This window comes from Pollicipes pollicipes, unplaced genomic scaffold (genome assembly GCF_011947565.3).
Source record: "Pollicipes pollicipes isolate AB1234 unplaced genomic scaffold, Ppol_2.1 Scaffold_705;HRSCAF=810_pilon_pilon_pilon, whole genome shotgun sequence".
Taxonomy (NCBI): Eukaryota; Metazoa; Arthropoda; class Thecostraca; order Pollicipedomorpha; family Pollicipedidae; genus Pollicipes; species Pollicipes pollicipes.
In genome coordinates, this window is record NW_023596987.1 from 15,701 (window position 1) to 33,465 (window position 17,765).

General features: G+C 55.3%; 1 protein-coding gene across 1 annotated transcript; it reads left to right on the forward strand.

Annotated features, from left to right (window-relative positions):
* The first annotated feature begins 690 nt into the window (after window positions 1-690).
* On the forward strand, window positions 691-6,185 carry LOC119108916 (katanin-interacting protein-like). Its single transcript, XM_037232461.1, has 7 exons — window positions 691-759; window positions 1,845-3,440; window positions 3,522-4,080; window positions 4,183-4,366; window positions 4,762-4,847; window positions 5,000-5,594; window positions 6,175-6,185. Exons 2-7 carry the CDS (start codon window positions 1,870-1,872, stop codon window positions 6,183-6,185), a joined length of 3,006 nt encoding a protein of 1,001 aa, XP_037088356.1. The 5' UTR covers window positions 691-759; window positions 1,845-1,869.
* The last annotated feature ends 11,580 nt before the right edge of the window (window positions 6,186-17,765 follow it).

The following is a 17,765-nucleotide window of genomic DNA, read 5'->3' on the forward strand; positions in this document are numbered from 1 at the left end:
CCAGCTGGTCGTTCCGGTTCGCGCCGAGAATGGAACGTGAGCGGGACGCGCCCGGGAAAGGCAAGGAGGTAAAGGAACCGACACCAAGACCAGAGCTGTCTTGCTCGCCGATACCTAAACAAAGCTAGGGGAATTTTTCAAGTAGCGAACTGAAGCCGAATGCCCATGAAAGCGGCGACGCAAGGAGTCTCCAGCAACTAGTATCTAAAAACGTACCCAGCCTGCGCACCGATCGCGCCGATTCAAGGTCCTTAACAGGCCGGTTTGCCCTTGGGTTAGCCGCAGAAGCGGCAGTCTTAATAGTTCCCAGTGTTAAATAAACGCACTAATCCTTGAACTATTACCGGAAGGATGATTGCACTTTACTGGTGGGTAAGAAACCCCTGTCCGTAAGTCACGGGAACCAGAATTACACATTGCAGCGTGAATATACACACTTGGGCTGCTGGTGTAGCATGCGGACATAGCCATGCAACTAATGTATATTTTGTATCATAGTTATTCGCTTCAGGCTTTATTTCACGCATTGCTGACGGTGGACTCTTATGTTTGCGTTTCATGAATCTATTGCATTACTTTAGTGGATAGTCACTAGAAGCGTCAATACCCAACGAGGTTGGCATGACAACAGTACGTAAACAAACCAGCCGCTTCGGTGAATCCTTCGGGTTGCGGGACGTGGGTTGAATGCGGGAAGTAACATTGAGATCTGCATTGCGGTGACCGTGTGGGGTTGCAGCCGTACGTATCCCATTACAGGTGAGAATAAAACGTGACTTGGGCTTGAATAGTTTGAGAAACCCACATTTTTGTGTCACTTTGAGACGGCAATGGTTCAATATTTTGGTGAACTAGATGATCAGCACCGGTTCACCTCGTACTGCCTGATGCCATCATTTACCAAATGACCCATCCAGCCATCAAGGATTAAATTGTGGTGGATTTTAACAATGTCATTTGGTTGCAGCTATCTCAATTTAGTGCATGTTGCAGATTTGGAAATATCATACCCTGTTAAATAGTTCCTGTGTATGTCACTTTTCACTTATTGACAGTATTTTAAAACAGCACTGCTGGTGGGATGTACCATGGTTCAAGGAAATGAAATGATTAATCTTTAAATGTCATTCGCTGAGCTGACCCATTTCAAAATGCTCACCTTTATAGCCATCTTGACATGAATGTCTCATTTCTGGGTACCTGATAGTTGGGCTTTGCATTTTTTATTATTTTACAGGTCATGCACTCCAGGATGTACCAATTTCCCATCCCAAACCCACCTTTAAGCCCACCCCCACCACCGCACCCATGCTGTCCACCCTTATACCTACACCCACCCCATGCATGCCCATGCCCACACTCACAACCACTCCCACACCCATGGCTACAACCACAACCACAACCACAACCACAACCACAACCACACCCACACTCACAACCACAACCACAACCACAACCACAACCACAGCCATACCTGCAAGCAAAACTACACCTGCACCCACATCCACAACCAGTACCACAACCACAACCACAAATGCAAACACAAACACAAACACATACACATACACATACACATACACATACACATACACACATATTTGCATATATAGAACCCATATGGCTGTCGGCATAACAACGCCCTGGTAAATACCAAGCCATGAGAGCTTTTTGCGGTCATCAGGCTGTGCAACCCAGGTGTCTCTGTAAACACGCCCGCAGTCGTTAATGCCTGTTACTGTGATGCACGATAACCACGATCCCTGTGATCGGTCTAAGGTGTGGTGCATGTGCGGGTAAGGTGTGGTGCATATGCTACATACTTGAGATGGGTGTGTTCGTTTTAGCACACCTTTGAGGACTTCCTGAGATATGGACGAAAATGAGCCTTCTAGCGATTATGAGGAGTATACGTCCGAGACGGGCGGGACATCGACAGAGGACACCAGCTCTGGCTCAGAGAGCACCGATTATGAGACGGCGGATGCTGCATCGACCAGTAGCACAGGAAGGCGCGCTGGCCAGAACAATCTGGATAAACCTGAAGCATTTATCGGATATGACGAAATGGTTACTGGTACTGCGTGTACCCGTCAGAACAATCCAAGCGCACGGTTGCGTCCGGGTCACTACGACTCTAACCCTCGTGCAAATCATGCAAACAAGGTGACTGTAAGTGCAAACGGCGTAGCCACGCAGCTATCGTCCATGCACTTTGATTCACTCATTCAGCAAAACCCAGACACACACAGTTCAGATCTCCCAGAGGTCGTTGAGCTACAAAGAGGTAAGCTGAGCAAATATAATCAGCTGGCACACTCAAGTACTCCGATGTGTAAAATTAAAGAAGAAACGAGTGGCAATGCCTCGCTTTCGCTCAACGAGTGTAGTCTTCCGGGGATGGGATCCGGCACGGCTGTCGTTAAAAAGCAGCGTAAGCACCACACTGATGCATTTTCGAGCCTCGGTGATGACATGGCGAACTTAACAGACCGCGGAGAAGCCAAGAAGATAACCGGCGTGGACTGCGCAGAAGTCGATGCTGACGCAAGAAAATATAGAGGCCAGCCAGTGGTGGACTGTGGAAATGATCAGCATTCATTGAAAGAGGCAGAAGCAAGAGAAAATCTGGCTGTGATTGATGGTGCCAAGTCGGCGTCACGTCGGGCGCTGAAGGCGGCCGGCAGGCGGCGCGCCTCCGCCAGGGCGGCGCCACCGGTTCGGTTCGAGGTGGAGCTGCAGTCGAACTGGGGCAGCGAGGAGCGGGTGGGGCTGTCACAATTCTGCTTCTTGGACGGTCACGGCAGGAAAGTGCAGGTGGCGGCGCAACGTGACCTGGTGTCCGTGACGGGGGTCAGTGACCTGGCGAGCACGAGGACCGTATCGAAGCTGTTCGGTACCAGCGATCAGGTGGGCGGCAGCGGCTGGACGTGCCCGTTCAACTCCTCGCCCGTGTCGCTGAAGCTTCTGCTGTACCCGACTGACGGGAAGATCAGCGCAGTGAAAGTTCGGAACTACGGCAGCAGCGTCCGAGAGCAAGGCATCGGCGTACGTGACATTCAGTTGCGTATGGATGGCAGGCTGGTATACAATGGTGAGCTGCGTAAGGGTAATAGCCAGCCATCGGTGATCAAGGTAGCCTCACCTGGCTGCCAGCCAGAAAGAAGGGTTCAATCCGCGCGAGAGAAGTCCTCCCTCTGGTTCCCCGGCGGCGACAACAGACTCATCGAGCTATCCAGCGAAGAAGAGGATGAAGAGTGTCCCACACCGAACCCTCCCACCCAAGCCACGAACGCTGAAGCAACGCCGGGTGCTTGCCCCGCACCGCTGTGGTTCGGCGGTTGGTCCAGGCCGAGCCGCACGCCGGACTCGGCCGGGTCCCGCAGCGCCGAGTCGGTGGTGATCCAGGACCTGGAGAACGCCAGCCCCTGGGCCTCCCAGCGGCCGGCGCGTGTCGGCTCGGCGCGGTTCGGCCGGCGCGCCACGCCCGCCGGAGCCAGGCAGCGCCCCGGTGACACCCCCAGCCCGGAGTCGACGCTCACCGGCAGCGGCTCGGTGGCCTCCTCGCCGAGCGGCTCGGACGCCAGCTCGCCACAGCGCAGTGTTGACACGTCGCTGGAGGAGAGCTGGAGCCAGCTGGAAGCTTTCAACCTGCAGCAGCGCGGCCGTCTGGTCAACAGTGCGTTGGACGACGCCGCGTCCTGGACGGCCTGCTCGTCACGTGAGGCCACGCCCACGCCGGGGGTGATGACGCCGCTGTCGGTCGTCGAGTGCACCGATGACGCCTTCGCTGGGTGTGACTGTGACATACCAGAGCTACCCGAGTGCCAATGGCTGACGCTGAACATCAGGTCCACGTGGGGCGACATCCACTACGTGGGCCTGAACGGAATTGAGGTGTTCGACACCGACGGCCAGCCGGTCGAGGTGGTCTCGATCCGCGCCGAGCCTGCCGACATCAACGTGCTGCCCGAGTATAATCGCGACCCGCGCGTCGTGACCAACCTGGTGGACGGCGTGAACCGCACGCGCGACGACATGCACCTTTGGCTGGCGCCGTTCACGCCCGGCGGCGACCACCTGGTGCAGCTGGACTTCGGCCGGCGCCACCGGCTGGCGCTGCTGCGCATCTGGAACTACAACAAGTCGCGCTGCCACTCGTTTCGCGGTGTGCGCCACGTCGAGATCGGCCTGGACGGGCGGCCGCCCTTCTGCGTGGAGGTGGCACGTGCGTGCGGCGACACGCTGGGAGGCACGGAGGCGTTCGGCGACACGATCCTCTTCACCACCGACGACGCCGTGCTGGAGCGCGTGTCGCGACACGACGCGTCGTTCGCCGCCGAGCCGGCCGAGGCGCCCGAACGGTGGCGCAGGACCCGGCTGACCGGCCGCGGACGGCCGACGCCGACGAGACGGCCGAGCGGCCCTTCACCTCGGACCTGCAGGACCGACCACCGGCGTCGGCCGGGGACGGGCCACCGGCCGGCGCCGCACTGCGCGCCCAGCAGCTGCGGCTCGTGCTCACCTCGTCCTGGGGCGCTGAGTGTGTGGGGCTCACGGCGCTCGAGCTGCTCAGGGAGAACGGCGAGCCGGTGGAGCTGGCGGCCGCGCAGCTGAGCTGCTCGGCGCCGGGCCGCGGCCTGGCCAGCCTGGTGGACGGCCACCACATGACGTCCGACCCGCTTCACATGTGGCTGGCGCCGTGGTCGGCCGGCCACGCCGTGACGCTCACCGTCCGGCTGGCCGCCGTCACCTGGCTGTCAGGCCTGCGCGTCTGGAACTACAACAGCTGCGCCGAGGAGGCCGACCAGGGCGCGCGCACTTGCCTTCTGGAGGTGGACGGGCGCCGCGTGGGCCCGTCAGAGGCGTGCTTCTGCGTCCCGGGCCCGGTCATCTGCACTACAACTTCGGCCAGACGCTGGGCTGGGAGGGCGCCGCGTCGCCGCCGGCGCCGCCCCTTCGGGCGCCGCGGCCGGCGCTCGGCGACGGCCTGGCCTGCGAGGAGTACGAGGCCCCGGAGATGCCGCGCGGCTTCGTCTTCCAGCTGCAGCTCAACTCCAGCTGGGGTGACCCCTACTACATCGGCCTGACGGGGCTGCAGCTGTTCGACCAGGCCGGCCGGCCAATCACGCTCGCGGCGCGGCAGGTAGCCGCCCACCCGGACAGCGTGAACGTGCTGGAGAACATCAGCCACGACGTGCGCACTCCCGACAAGCTGGTGGACGGCGTGACGGACGGTCAAGATGGCCGCCACTCGTGGCTGGCGCCGCTGCTGCCCGACTGTCTCAACCGCGTCTACGTCGTTTTCGACCGGCCGCACACCGTGTCCATGGTGAAGCTGTGGAACTACGCCAAGACGCCGAGCCGCGGAGTACGCGAATTCGGTCTGCTCGTCGACGATCTGGTGGTATACAACGGCGTGCTGGGACGCGCGCCCGAGCCGGCGCGCGCCGGCGGCCGCGGGCAGCCCCTGCCCTACCACACGGTGCTGTTCACGGCCAACCGGGACCTGGTGCGGCGCGAGCGGCACTCGCTGTGCGGCGCCGCGCTCGACCACCACCACGTGCGGCTGCTGAACAACATGCGGCGGCCGGCGGGCGGGCGCGCGGCGTACGGCAGCGCCGGCGCGGTGGATGTGGACCAGAGCCGCCGGCCGTACACGTCGCAGACCTCGCTGACAGTCGGCCAAGCCACCTGACCGGCCGGTCCGGCCTGGCGCGCACTGCACAGCGCAGACGTGCGCTGCTGACCTCACGGGAAGCTTGTAACGATGCTGTGACCCTGCCACTGAGACGTGCGTATGTTGGTGTGAACCGTGTGGACCGTGTGGCGTAGGTTAGTGTGGTTGTCGCCCCGACCGTTGTGATCCTTCGTAACGTGTCTTCGGATGTCGTGCAGTGGAGATTGTCATTCCGTGCGAATAACTAATTTTGTGTGAATCCTGATAGAGATAGTTCATCCACGAGGTAACAAGAAACTGCACCACTTCTGTATGAAATGCAGACCGTTGACTAGCCGCGTGGTGTTGAAATGGCGTGCAATTTTGTTGGTGGACGCTGTCAAACCGTGCAATGTTGTTGGTGGACGTTGTCAAACCGTGCAATATTGTTGGTGGACGCTGTCAAACCATTTATCGTGAATGTCCGTCTAGTAAGCGCCGCGTCTCGGCAACCCTAGACGAGTTCTGACGGTGAATATCATAATAAGGTCAAATCTAAGAACGCCGGTTTTGAGTGCAATAAATAACAAAAACGATAACGTGACACCACTCGCAACTGGCACGCTATGTGACGTGAGTAAATGGAGATACCCCGCCCGCGAAACGTATCGCAAGGTGTCATCTTGATGCCGGGCTTTGCATTACGCAAGTATGCACAACCGCCGCTACAAAGGAGCAACGAGTGGCGGCCACCCGAGCGCGCGCGGTCAGTGTCCTACCACCGTCACGGTGTTTACTGCCGCGCCTCGGGCTGCACTTCTGCGCTGGTGCTAGTCACTGCGCTGTTGGGTTCTTCGTTGTGATTAAACTACTCTCATAGCCGTAGTTGACCCGCTCCTCGTGGACGTTGCTAAATAGTTCAAGCGTGTCACTCCACAGTCGTCGATGTCATGTACAGCATCGTCCCCCCGGCTATCTTGACGGCTGACAACGCTTCCCGCGGTCAACCATCAACCGCTCACGTGGCCGATCCGACGACTCGGCGGACAGCCGTAGCTCAAATTTGCCGACGGCTGGTATCCACTTATTCACGCTTTCTATGGAATTTGTATTACTTCATGTTACGACACACAACATACGGCATGTGATAAGGGCTGGTTAGAATGTCTACGGAATTAGCCACAATTGACGAGTTCAGTTCCATTTGCCTCAAGGCTATATTGTGATCGCGCACGCAGTAAAACCTACAGATAACTTTGCATCCAAATTTTTCGATCACCTAGGACGCAAAGGTATCTGCTACCAGCTCATAATCATACGCAGGAAAAACTCCAGCGACAGAAGAGGCATTTGACGTATTTGGGGACGATTGTTCGGTGATACGTTTGTCTAGATGTCATTGATGCAGATATTGTTGACAACTTTATCCAAAACTGGTGGCGGGCTTACAATGGGAAGCGGACAGGCTCTTCAAAGATGACACTTCCACGAGTCCCAATGTTTCGTGCTTTTATGACTATCTGTTCTTGAAGCTTCCACACTGATCAAAACATCACCGATTGCGTTTCTCCGCCTTCTTTCGTCTTCGTCCCTTGAATGTGAACGTGCGCTAGACTACCTGTCATGTCTTCATCAATGTACGTTAGGCTATCTAGTCTGCTCCCGGCACTGGAAAAGCGTCCCAATTATCTACTCGCACTATCAGAGTAGAAGTACACCAACCCCAGTCCACCTACCCTGGTCTACAACTTCACCATCTGGCACCGCACCACGCACGCTCAGCTGTATTTCTGTCCAGTCGCGGCCACTTCTCTCCTTGACCGTGACGTCACCGGGAGGGCGAGCCGTCCGGTCTCAGGGGCCAGCCAGGGCCGCGCAGGCTACGTCGGCGCTCGCTGCTCAGGTCCGTGACGGTCACAAGCGGCGGCTACGACGGCCGAGCGGCGGCGGCCCGGCTACGGCGTGGCTCATGCTTGGTCGCGCGCAGCTCCGACTGAGCGTCCGGCCTCCGGGCGTGTTCTCTGTTCGGTTCGTCCTGCTCGCGTTTGGGGCTGCTGGCGGATGGCTTTGTGAGCGGAGTTTCGTCGGCGTAGCGTCTGCTCCGCGCTCTGCCCGTTCTCCTCGTGCCTGCTGCTCGCGCCGCTGTCCCTGCGCAATGAGTTTCGCCGGTGCTGGTCGCTCGACTCCCTGAGGTTGGAGCCGCGCCGTCCCCGGCCCATCTCGCTGTCCAGCTGTCCCTGCTCAGCGCCGGTCGCCGCTGCTCGTTCTCGCAGCGCTGCCACACCTGCTCGTCCTCTGTGCGCTCGGAGAGTGGCGCCAGCGAGGGCACCGAGCGGCTCTCGCGCAGCGGCCGGCCGCCGAACGCCGCGTCCACAGCCAGCTGCTGCGCGCTCTGGCCAGCGGCCCTGCTCCTGCGGCCGCAGGGCGTGGGTGCTGCGGCCAGCGGGCGTGGTGCTGCCGGAGGCCGGCTCCCGCCTCTCGCCGGCGCCCGCCGAGCGCTTACGGCGCGGCTTCGACTCGGAGCTGAGGCCGACCGTCTCGAGGCGCGCGCTGGCCGAGACAGAGCGCTTCATGCCGCCGGCCGGCTCACCTGCCGCCCATCGACTTCAGCCGCGACGCCACGCTGAAGCTGCCGAGGCTGAAGGCCAGCGACGGCTTGCGCGTCTTGTAGGGTGCTCTGCAGCGCCGGGCCCTGGCGACGGTCGGGTCAGGCGGCGCTGTCTTCGGATGCTGCTTGGCGTTGCAGATGCGGTCCATGACGAACGAGCGGCGCATCTCACTGTATCGCTTGGCCTGCTCGGCCTTGTCCGTCGGGCGGCTTGACGCTGGGCAGCGGCTCGGGGCCGCTGGCCGGCACGGGGCGGCGGTGGGCGGCACCGGCCAGATCTCCGGGTCGCGGCGCATCACCACCACTATGTCGCCGCCGTCGATCTCGCGCTGACTCTCGAGCACGAAGCGCGGGTCAGTCAGCAGGTGGCGCGGCTCGGGGAACGTCAGGTGGTCATTGGTGTGCGGCCCGATGACGATGACGACGTCGCCGCGGAACTCGGCCAGGTACTGGCGCCATCCTCCCAGCTGTGGAAGTAGCACGTCATGAGTACCGAACCCTCCGGCACGTGGCGCGTCTTCACCTCGTCGATGTAGATGTGCTCGATGAAGGGCTTGACGCCGTAGCGGCCCTGCCAACCAGGCGCGGTCCACTTCGTACCCGACCACCTCGATACCTGCCGGCGCAGGAGGGATCGTATCATGCCGACGGGGGGCGTCACCGACGAACGTCAGGAACGGTGGTGTTAAAAAAGGAACCCGACACTCGGCAGACAGCGCGGGCCAACAATCGGCCAAGCTTTTCATGGCTCTCACCACCGGTCTGCCATGTCACTCGCACAGAGCGTCCGTAACCTAATTTCCAACGGCAAGCGCGACAAGACGCCGAACGAAAAAGGAGGAGGGTAATCACGACATCGAACCCTAGCCCCCCGCATACGTTCCTCGCCGCGGCGCACTTCCGCCACTGACCGCTGCAGGCCCGCTTGATGAGCCACTCGAGGAAGCCGCAGCCACAGGCCGACGCTGACAATGCGGGTGACCTGCAGTCGCCGCATCTCGGCGTGCAGGAACGACAGAAAGTCGCGCGTTGGGCCGGATCCAACACAGCAGCGTGTCGAGAAGCCCTCGTGGTGTGACATGTTCATAATGCACTCCCCATTCATCTGGACAAATGGGACATGGTTAATGACACACACGTCGTACCGCCCCTTCCCGGGCTTCTGTGTCCATACTCACATGTTTACCTCTGGCGTCTATGTGTTCGTCTGTCAGTCTGCTCATGTCTATCTGCCTGTGTCTGACTATGTGGCTGGCCGTGTCTGCCTGTACCTGTTCGTCTATATCTCGCTTCAATCTTTCTCGTCTTCTCTCTCTCTCTCTCTCTCTCTCTCTCTCTCTCTCTCTCTCTCTCTCTCTCTCTCTCTCTCTCGCTCTCTCTCTCTCTCTCCTCTCTCTCTCTCTCTCGTCTCTCTCTCTCTCTCTCTCTCTCTCTCTCTCTCTCTCTCTCTCTCTCTCTCTCTCTCCTCTCTCTCCTTCTCTCTCTCTCTCTCTCTCTCTCTCTCTCTCTTCTCTCCTCTCTCTCTCTCTCTCTCTCTCTCTCTCTCTCTCTCTCTCTTCTCTCTCTCTCTCTCTCTCTCTCTCTCTCTCTCTCTTCTCTCTCTTCTCTCTCTCTTCTCTCTCTCTCTCTCTCTCTCTCTCTCTCTCCTCTCTCTCTCTCTCTCTCTCTCTCTCTCTCTCTCTCTCTCTCTCTCTCTCTCTCTCTCTCTCTCTCTCTCTCTCTCTCCTCTCTCTCTCTCTCTCTCTCTCTCTCTCTCTCTCTCTCTCTCTTCTCTCTCTCTCTCTCTCTCTCGCTCTCTCTCTCGCTCTCTCTCTCTCTCTATCTCTCCTCTTCTCTCTCTCTCTCTCTCTCTCTCTCTCTCTTCTTTTGGTATAAGCCCCCCTTGCAATACTCGTTCCCTATCTTCCAACTTGTGTCTCACATCCCTTTTCCCAGTCAACTTCATCTCCTCTGCATCTCCCTCACGCACGGCCTATTTCATGGGTCTGAGTCGGGCGGTGCGCAGGCTCGCTCGCCTCCACTGCTGATGTTGGCTCCGTGGCCCGGCCCCGCTCGCCTGATACCGCCAGTCCCGCATTCCGGGCTCCCGTTCGGCTTACGGGCCGGCTGCCAGCGGCAGCTGCCACCCGCCATATACTGGTCCCACGCCCAACGAAGAACGCCTGATGCACCGGCACACGAGGACATGAGATATGTCGGCACCCCGCACCCAGCGGAGAGTAAGCCATGTTCTGACACCACCCACCCGGTAGAGGGCACATGATGGACCGTCAACACGTCCTTAGCCACGGCACGCCGGCGCCGTTGTAACGAGCCAAGGACGCTCGATTATGAGATCCACTTAACCCCGTCCCTCCCCCCCACCCGTGTGGCACGCAAGAGAAACTGACACCACGCAGCCAGTAGAGAACACGCGATATACCAGCACCACGCAACCGACAGGGATAACCCATATATCGGCACCATGTAACCAACCGAGGGCGCATCACATACCGACATCACGCAGTCAGCACAGAACACACAATGCAACGATGTCAACAGTCAACAGAGAAATACAATATATTGGCACCACGTAACTAGCAGAGAGACCCACACACCACCACCACGCGCATAACAGAATACGCGGTATACCGACACCGCACAACCAACAGATGATACATGATTTTGGCCGCCACCAAAAAAAAAACAAAAAAGCCACATGCAACTGGCATCATATATCAACAGTGAACTTATGACATCAACCAAGTTAACCGGGACGGAGAACAGGCATGCTGTCAGCCCCACCAGTGCGAGAGCGTCCCAAGCCGCCCCACCGGCATGCATCACACGGTCTCAGCATCAGCAACGGTTCCTCTCGATCGGTAAGCCAACCAGCTAGCCATGTCGTCACACCATCAGCTTCAGCATGTAAGGGGACAGAGATGGGCGTGCGTGGAAGCGTCGCTACCGATAGAACCACTCCCCATCGCTTGGCCCGCGATGATCAACAAATTTTGATGATCATCAAAAAAGTGAAGCTGGATATCCCAGGGGAAGTGACTTCCCCTGGGATATGGGGAAGTTGACTTCCCCTGGGATCTCCAACATCCAGATGCCGCATGAGAAAAAACAAAGAAAAACGTAGTGAAGGTATCGTCAAATCACGAAGAATGCACCGGAATTTTTGATTACGGTCAAATGTGAGGCCACATCAGAGTCAACGCAAGGTCAAAAACGGTCTTTCCGATGGAAGCAGTTAAATACTTGGTCAACACGTTTAAACAAATATTACCCAAGGGGGCCCAGAAATAAGCGTCAAGACTGTACGGAGCCCGTTCCGCTCATTTTCGTTCCCCCACTTGGGTTCAGGTCAGATGATGTCGTCGTCAAAATTGGCCTACAAGACGCTACAAGTATGATACCTACTCGTCACAATTTGCTTATGACTTTGCATTCCAGACATAAAAATAGCACTTTTTGTGGTGACCTAGAGGTCAAGCTGAAGTCCAACTTAGGTGCAAATTCATCAGCCATCCGAGCGCAAAACAAAAGGAAATTGGTACCCTGACCATGTGACCAGTAAAATACTTTTTTGTAGTCCGAAATGGTGTATTGGATATCTACATGGCACTCAAGATCGCATAGCTGTTGTCTATATGACATACAATCCCTTCGACGCTTCGTGACGCATTTGTAACAAACTGAGAACAAGTACGTTCGTGCATGAAATTAGACGTCATCAACTTCACAAACACGACAAGGATGTGATTACACGCGCCGCGGGCGTTCTTCTAGCCCATTCCGCTCTGGCAACCGATAGTCCATTGACCTTGAATGATCTCATATACATTAATGACCCTTTATAACATCATTCTACATTATGAGTATATCCCAACACATTTTCAGTTGTGTATTGCTGTTTTGCGTCAACCATTCCTTAATAAAACTGTCTATTTTGAGCTTCAGAATATGTTTTGCAGATGGCACCTCACAGAGATAGGTCATGACCTGGGCAAAGGTCATGCGCTCTGCGATAATATGATGGTTGTGCATGCAAGGTAATACTATTCCTCATAGACGACACCAAAACTACACAAAATATGCACAAGCGTGCACAAATTACGATAAATATCAAATCCTGGCCTTAGTTCAGGTCAATGAACTCGTATTTTCCAAAAAAATGAAATATAAAAACTGTAGATACCACCATCTGTTACGATCTATTACTTCACCCAGTTTAAGTGATGGAAAATGACCCACAGCAAGGTTATGCATGGTTAAAATGTTTTTAGAGATCGACCTCCTTGGCCTGACCTAGGTCACTTATCTAGGTAGATCAAACTTTCAGATATACACAGAGGATGCCAAATTGATAGATTGACATGTACTGAAAATTTCGTGTCACTGCGAGCATTCGTTTTTTACCTGTGCTCGAAAAACCGCATGAGGGAAGTCATCTCCCTCGGCCGGACGCGGGTTAAGATAAGATCTGCAGTTTAGAGTAGATTCAGTAAACTTTAGTTTAGACCGTTTTCTTTAATACAATGGCATGTCCTCGATTCAAGGAGCCAGTAATATATCTCCCTCCCTCCCTCCCTCTCTCTCTCTCTCTCTCTCTCTCTCTCTCTCTCTTCTCTCTCTCTCTCTCTCTCTCTCTCTCTCTCTCTCTCTCTCTCTCTCTCTCTCTCTCTCTCTCGCCGCTCCCCTTTAGCTCTCTCTCCAGCCTTTTTCTATTCTGCCTTGAAAAGCACCTCTATCTTCACATTCCTTCACCGCTCCGTTCTGCCCGGAGATGACACGGGGTGTGACGTCAAAACCATAACGGTGTTCGCATATTTGTTGTGTCAGCAGAATCCACCGATTCGGGAGGGCACCCGCGTCATAAAAAGTAGCTTTTCTCGTTTGTCAGCAATTGTTAAGGAGCCCAGCTGATGATTTCAATTTGGCAAATAAAGATCACATCATTATGTGATTAGTCCAGGCCAGCAAAACCGTAAGTCATGTACCAACCGTGTTTTCTGTCTCGTTTAAAAGGTTCTTGTTCATTTAAACCTTTTCCATCAAAGCTTCTTGTATTAACCGAAAGAAAATTAATGCAGGCAAACTGCCACAAAGTCTTTACCTACGCGGACTGCCTGTTGATATGCGCCCAGGTGGCGGGTTGGACACCCTTCGCTTGGGTGGGGGTCAGTTTAACTCGCAGTCTGAAAAACTGAGAGAGCTAGAGACATCAAATTCACAGGATATATTGGTCTGTCCGTGAGCTCAATTGTGTCCAAATATGGGGTTCCTAGATCATGACTTCGGGTCAAACAAGACAACACAAGGTCAAACTCCAGATTGGTGTCTCAGTTGCCCCCAGACCTCATGCAACCGCCGTGAAGCTAGGTACGTGTTCTAAGGTAAAGGTCGGTGAGGTTGTGGTCTTGTTGGACCTTTATGCGGTCAAGGTGACCGAATACCTACGAGATTGATCCTGTTTTGCCTTTCAAATAAGAGTCAGGGATTATGCTAGGTGGTGCTCCTTAAAACAAAGTCTTAACCTGGGTCATTTTAGGCCAGTGACCTACATTGGCATTTAAAAATTGCATGGGGCGTGTCTATTGCGGGCCGTTATTAATAAATTAAAAGCTAGCAGCAGAAGCTTCCTCTTAAAATCAACATTTCGAGAAAAAAACACGCCAGTTTTGACCTCATTCTGACCTTCATACCTGACCCTTAGTCAATGGAATTGTTAGTAAATCTGAATTCAATTGTGAAGTACTGGCTAAAAAACTATCTCAGATGTATGTGGCTTCGTCAAACACTCCGTTGTTACATCATATTGAACGATTCCCTAGAAATGCCTTTCGCTGATAGCCATAGCCTGGCCTTGACCTGCCATAGGTCAGAGGTCAGCAACCTTACAAGGTACATCTAATTTTTACACCAAAAGATCCGCTGTCTGATCTTTTGCAGTTATGCAGAGTTTGGCGCCGCTACGCCGCGACGTTGGAAATCATTTTGGCAAATCCTTCGGGGGAGGGACAATTTAACCCACCACACGAACGCGTGATCACAATTTATAGCGGGGGCGAGCCAAGAAATGAGATAAAAGTGCACACCTCTGAGCCAAGGGAAATCAATTTTGGGAAGCTCACGAAGACTTAATAGACTTGGAAGCACCTGGTACGTAATCACCAGAATAACATTAAAGGAAAAATAATAATTTCAACCGATCTACTAGAGGACGGGGAGCAGCAACCAGGGGCGTAAGAACGTCAGAAAAAGGAGCAGGGGGCTTGGTCAAGCCAGGCTAAGGTTGGTGTGCATGGTACCGGCCCGATGAGAGGTGCTCTTATTGGCTAGTTTATATTATGTCACATGAGGTTATCACTGTTCAGCGATTTTGTCGCGTATGACTATGGAGCTGCACTCCCACAACTGGCAGCCAATGGACCCCTCGACTGCATTTTAAGCCACGTAAGAAAGGGGCAAGCGTGACTTACAGAACCTCACTGTGCAAACACCATCGTGCGTTATGTCGTTAAAACGCGTGCCATTCTGGTCACTGCGGGCATCGGACAGTGAAACACAGGGGGGTGCTACGTCTGCCTTTCAAAGTCTAGACCACACGTGGCACCACGCTGGCACAGTACGCGAATAACCTTAATTACGTCACGTATCGATGATGGGTAGAGACTCATGAAGCATTAGAGTAGGAAGGCACCACCTAAAACAGTCGCCTTCAGCTGACTTCTGCCCGCGAAAGCTGGCCAGCAGGAACTACTGAAGGAGAAAAACTGGCGGAAATGGCAAAAAAAAACCTAATACAACACAAAATGTTGCTGCGAACCATCTGAGTGAAAGCGCACAACAAAACAGTGATACAAACTGCATGTTCACCACTTCTGGTGTCGGCATGGCGCCTATATCGGGAGTCTTACCAGAGGCATAAATATTAATAAAAAAAAATGCAAGGCATCAGAATTGGCAAAAAACATCTTGCACAGGTGCTGTTGACAACCACGTAGTAATAACAAAACACAAATCATTTATTCCCATCATCCCAGCCTATTATCAAGTGCAGTGCAGGCGCGGGCACCGCTCGCAGGCGCACGACTAACCTTTGTGCCAGTGGTCCAGCGCCCGGTCCCGGAGCTGTATGACCTTGGCCTTCGCATCGGCCGCAGACTGGTAGGGGTTGACATCTCCCTGATCCTCCTCCTTCTCCTGCTCGTCCGCGTCCACCTGCCCCAGCTGGGGCGTCATCAGGAGTGGCCCCGTCGGTCGGACGCTGCACGCGATCCGGTGGAGTTCGGAACCGTTCACCGTACCCACCCACTGTAGGGGTTCGGCGACGGACGACTCGCTGTAACAACGCTTGTGACCAGCTGTGAGCACTCGTGACCAGCGCTCGGCAGGTCAAAGGCTTCCCGTGACCCCAGATGAGCACCGTGGCCTCAAGGCCGACGCTGGGATATCGCCATCACCTGACCCCAGGTCAGCAAGGTGCGTGGCTGGCCCAGCGGAGGTGTGAACACTATAACATCAAGCTCACCAAGTTTCACGTCACGTCCGACTATGACTGCCGCCTTACGGCCGGCTTCCTAACCACTCGGCACCGTGACCAGCCCGTCTCAGGGCGCGCCCGTGACCTAATCTGGCGGCAAGACCGGCCTCTGAAGCGGCGTCAGCTCAGCTCCAGCCGCCACCGAGCCCGTCACTGCCCGGCCCGCTCAGTTTAGACCAGACGCCGGATTGTTGGCAGTCGTCCCGCTGATGATGACGTCACAGGTCGAGGGCCGTTGCCCGTGAGGGGGAGGGGGGCACCCGCTGTCACCGATGAATTCAAGGGAACACCTCTGCGAGGACGGCGGTGTCGTTTCACTCCGAGATAGCGTCCGTTTGCGGACGGAGCGACGGTGTCGGACCGGGCGGCTGGCATCTCGCTGTGTCATGGGCACATGGAACGTTTCAAATATCGATTCCGTAACGCAAAAGCAACCGCCATTTCTTGGGGCTTTGCGTTTCTCCTAAATTTCTTAAGACAGACTTAATGTGGTCATCTGCTTACATGGTCAACAAGCGCGCTAGATTGAGCGAATTATCCCGGATTTTCATCGAGAAGCCTTGAGGCTCACCACAAATCAACCTAGGCCGTCTAAACCTGCTGATTGTCTCCAGATCTCCGCATACGCAGTAAGAAAACCAAGCCGTCTGATCCTTTGTATTACCACCGTACCTGGAACATATCTGCTGAAAGATCATCTGGGAGGCAAAACGACATACTTTACCTTCAATCGTAAGGAACAATCAACACGAAACAATATTAACACTACATTCCTCCAACACATTATCAGCAAACCATGCAATAAGCAATCACATATTAGAGTGCGCTTTACCTAATAAATGCTTTATTCTAAATTTATTATATTTTCTATTCTACTTTTTATTCCATTCTAAATTTGATATCAACACTACATTTCCAACGCATTATCAGCAGATCATGCAATCAGCACATATTAGAGTGCATTTCACCTAACAAATGCTTGGAATAAAGCCCTGCATTACTCTACCTGACAGAAAACAGCCGACAATAGTCGATTTCTGTCCATGGCACATGCTGCACGAGTCAACGCAAACTTTATTAGACCCTCATGCCCTGAATGAATAAATTATATGACTTAGCTAAAACGGCTACGCACCCCACGATCCCACGATTATCCCCCTTATTCCCTGGGTCACATGGAAGGCTGCTATCACACAAGTCCCCGGGACTTGTCCGTGACAGTGATGCACGTGCCACGGTCTGTGGAGCTCATAAGGCAATCACACGGCACGGGATGGATCTGCTCCTCTGTGGTACGCGTGGAAGGATGGGTGCCACACCCATCATGGACCTGATTAACCCCCCATCAGGGCCGATAGGAAAGCTTCAATCGTATCAGGCCTCGGACGCACGCGGAGAGTGCATCTCGCGCTCTTTGGAACTCATGCGCGGAACGCACCAATGCCAACTGCCACCGAGTTCTTCAGCCTTCACGGCGGCACACACCAGCGCATGCTGCGATATCTTTGGACTAAAACACGCACCAGCGCCCACCGTCATGTACCTACGGGGATGGGACGGGAGGCGGGGGGGGGGGGGGGGGCGACGGAAGCGGCGCGTCGGCGGGCGGGCTTTTCTCAGGCCGACCCAGCCGGTGCTGTGCTCCTGCCAGACGGCCAGCAGCCGGTCCGGGTCGTGGAAGCCGTGGGAGGCGACCACGTCCCGGTAGCCATGCGCGTCGTAGCGGCCGCTCTCCAGAAGTGGATGTGCTCCGTATGCACCGGTTCATGCCGGCCTTTTTGGCCACCAGGCCGATGTAGATGTCGTCGAACCTGCGGACAGCGGGACACCACGCTGACGTCAGCGGGCTGGCGGCGGTAACGTTCGCGTTACAACAACCGTGACGGCCTCTGCGCACGGCTTTGCCGGCGTCGGGGTGTGCAAGTCGCCACAAGTGTATGAGCCAGCTTCAGCAGTTAAGCCAGAGGCCG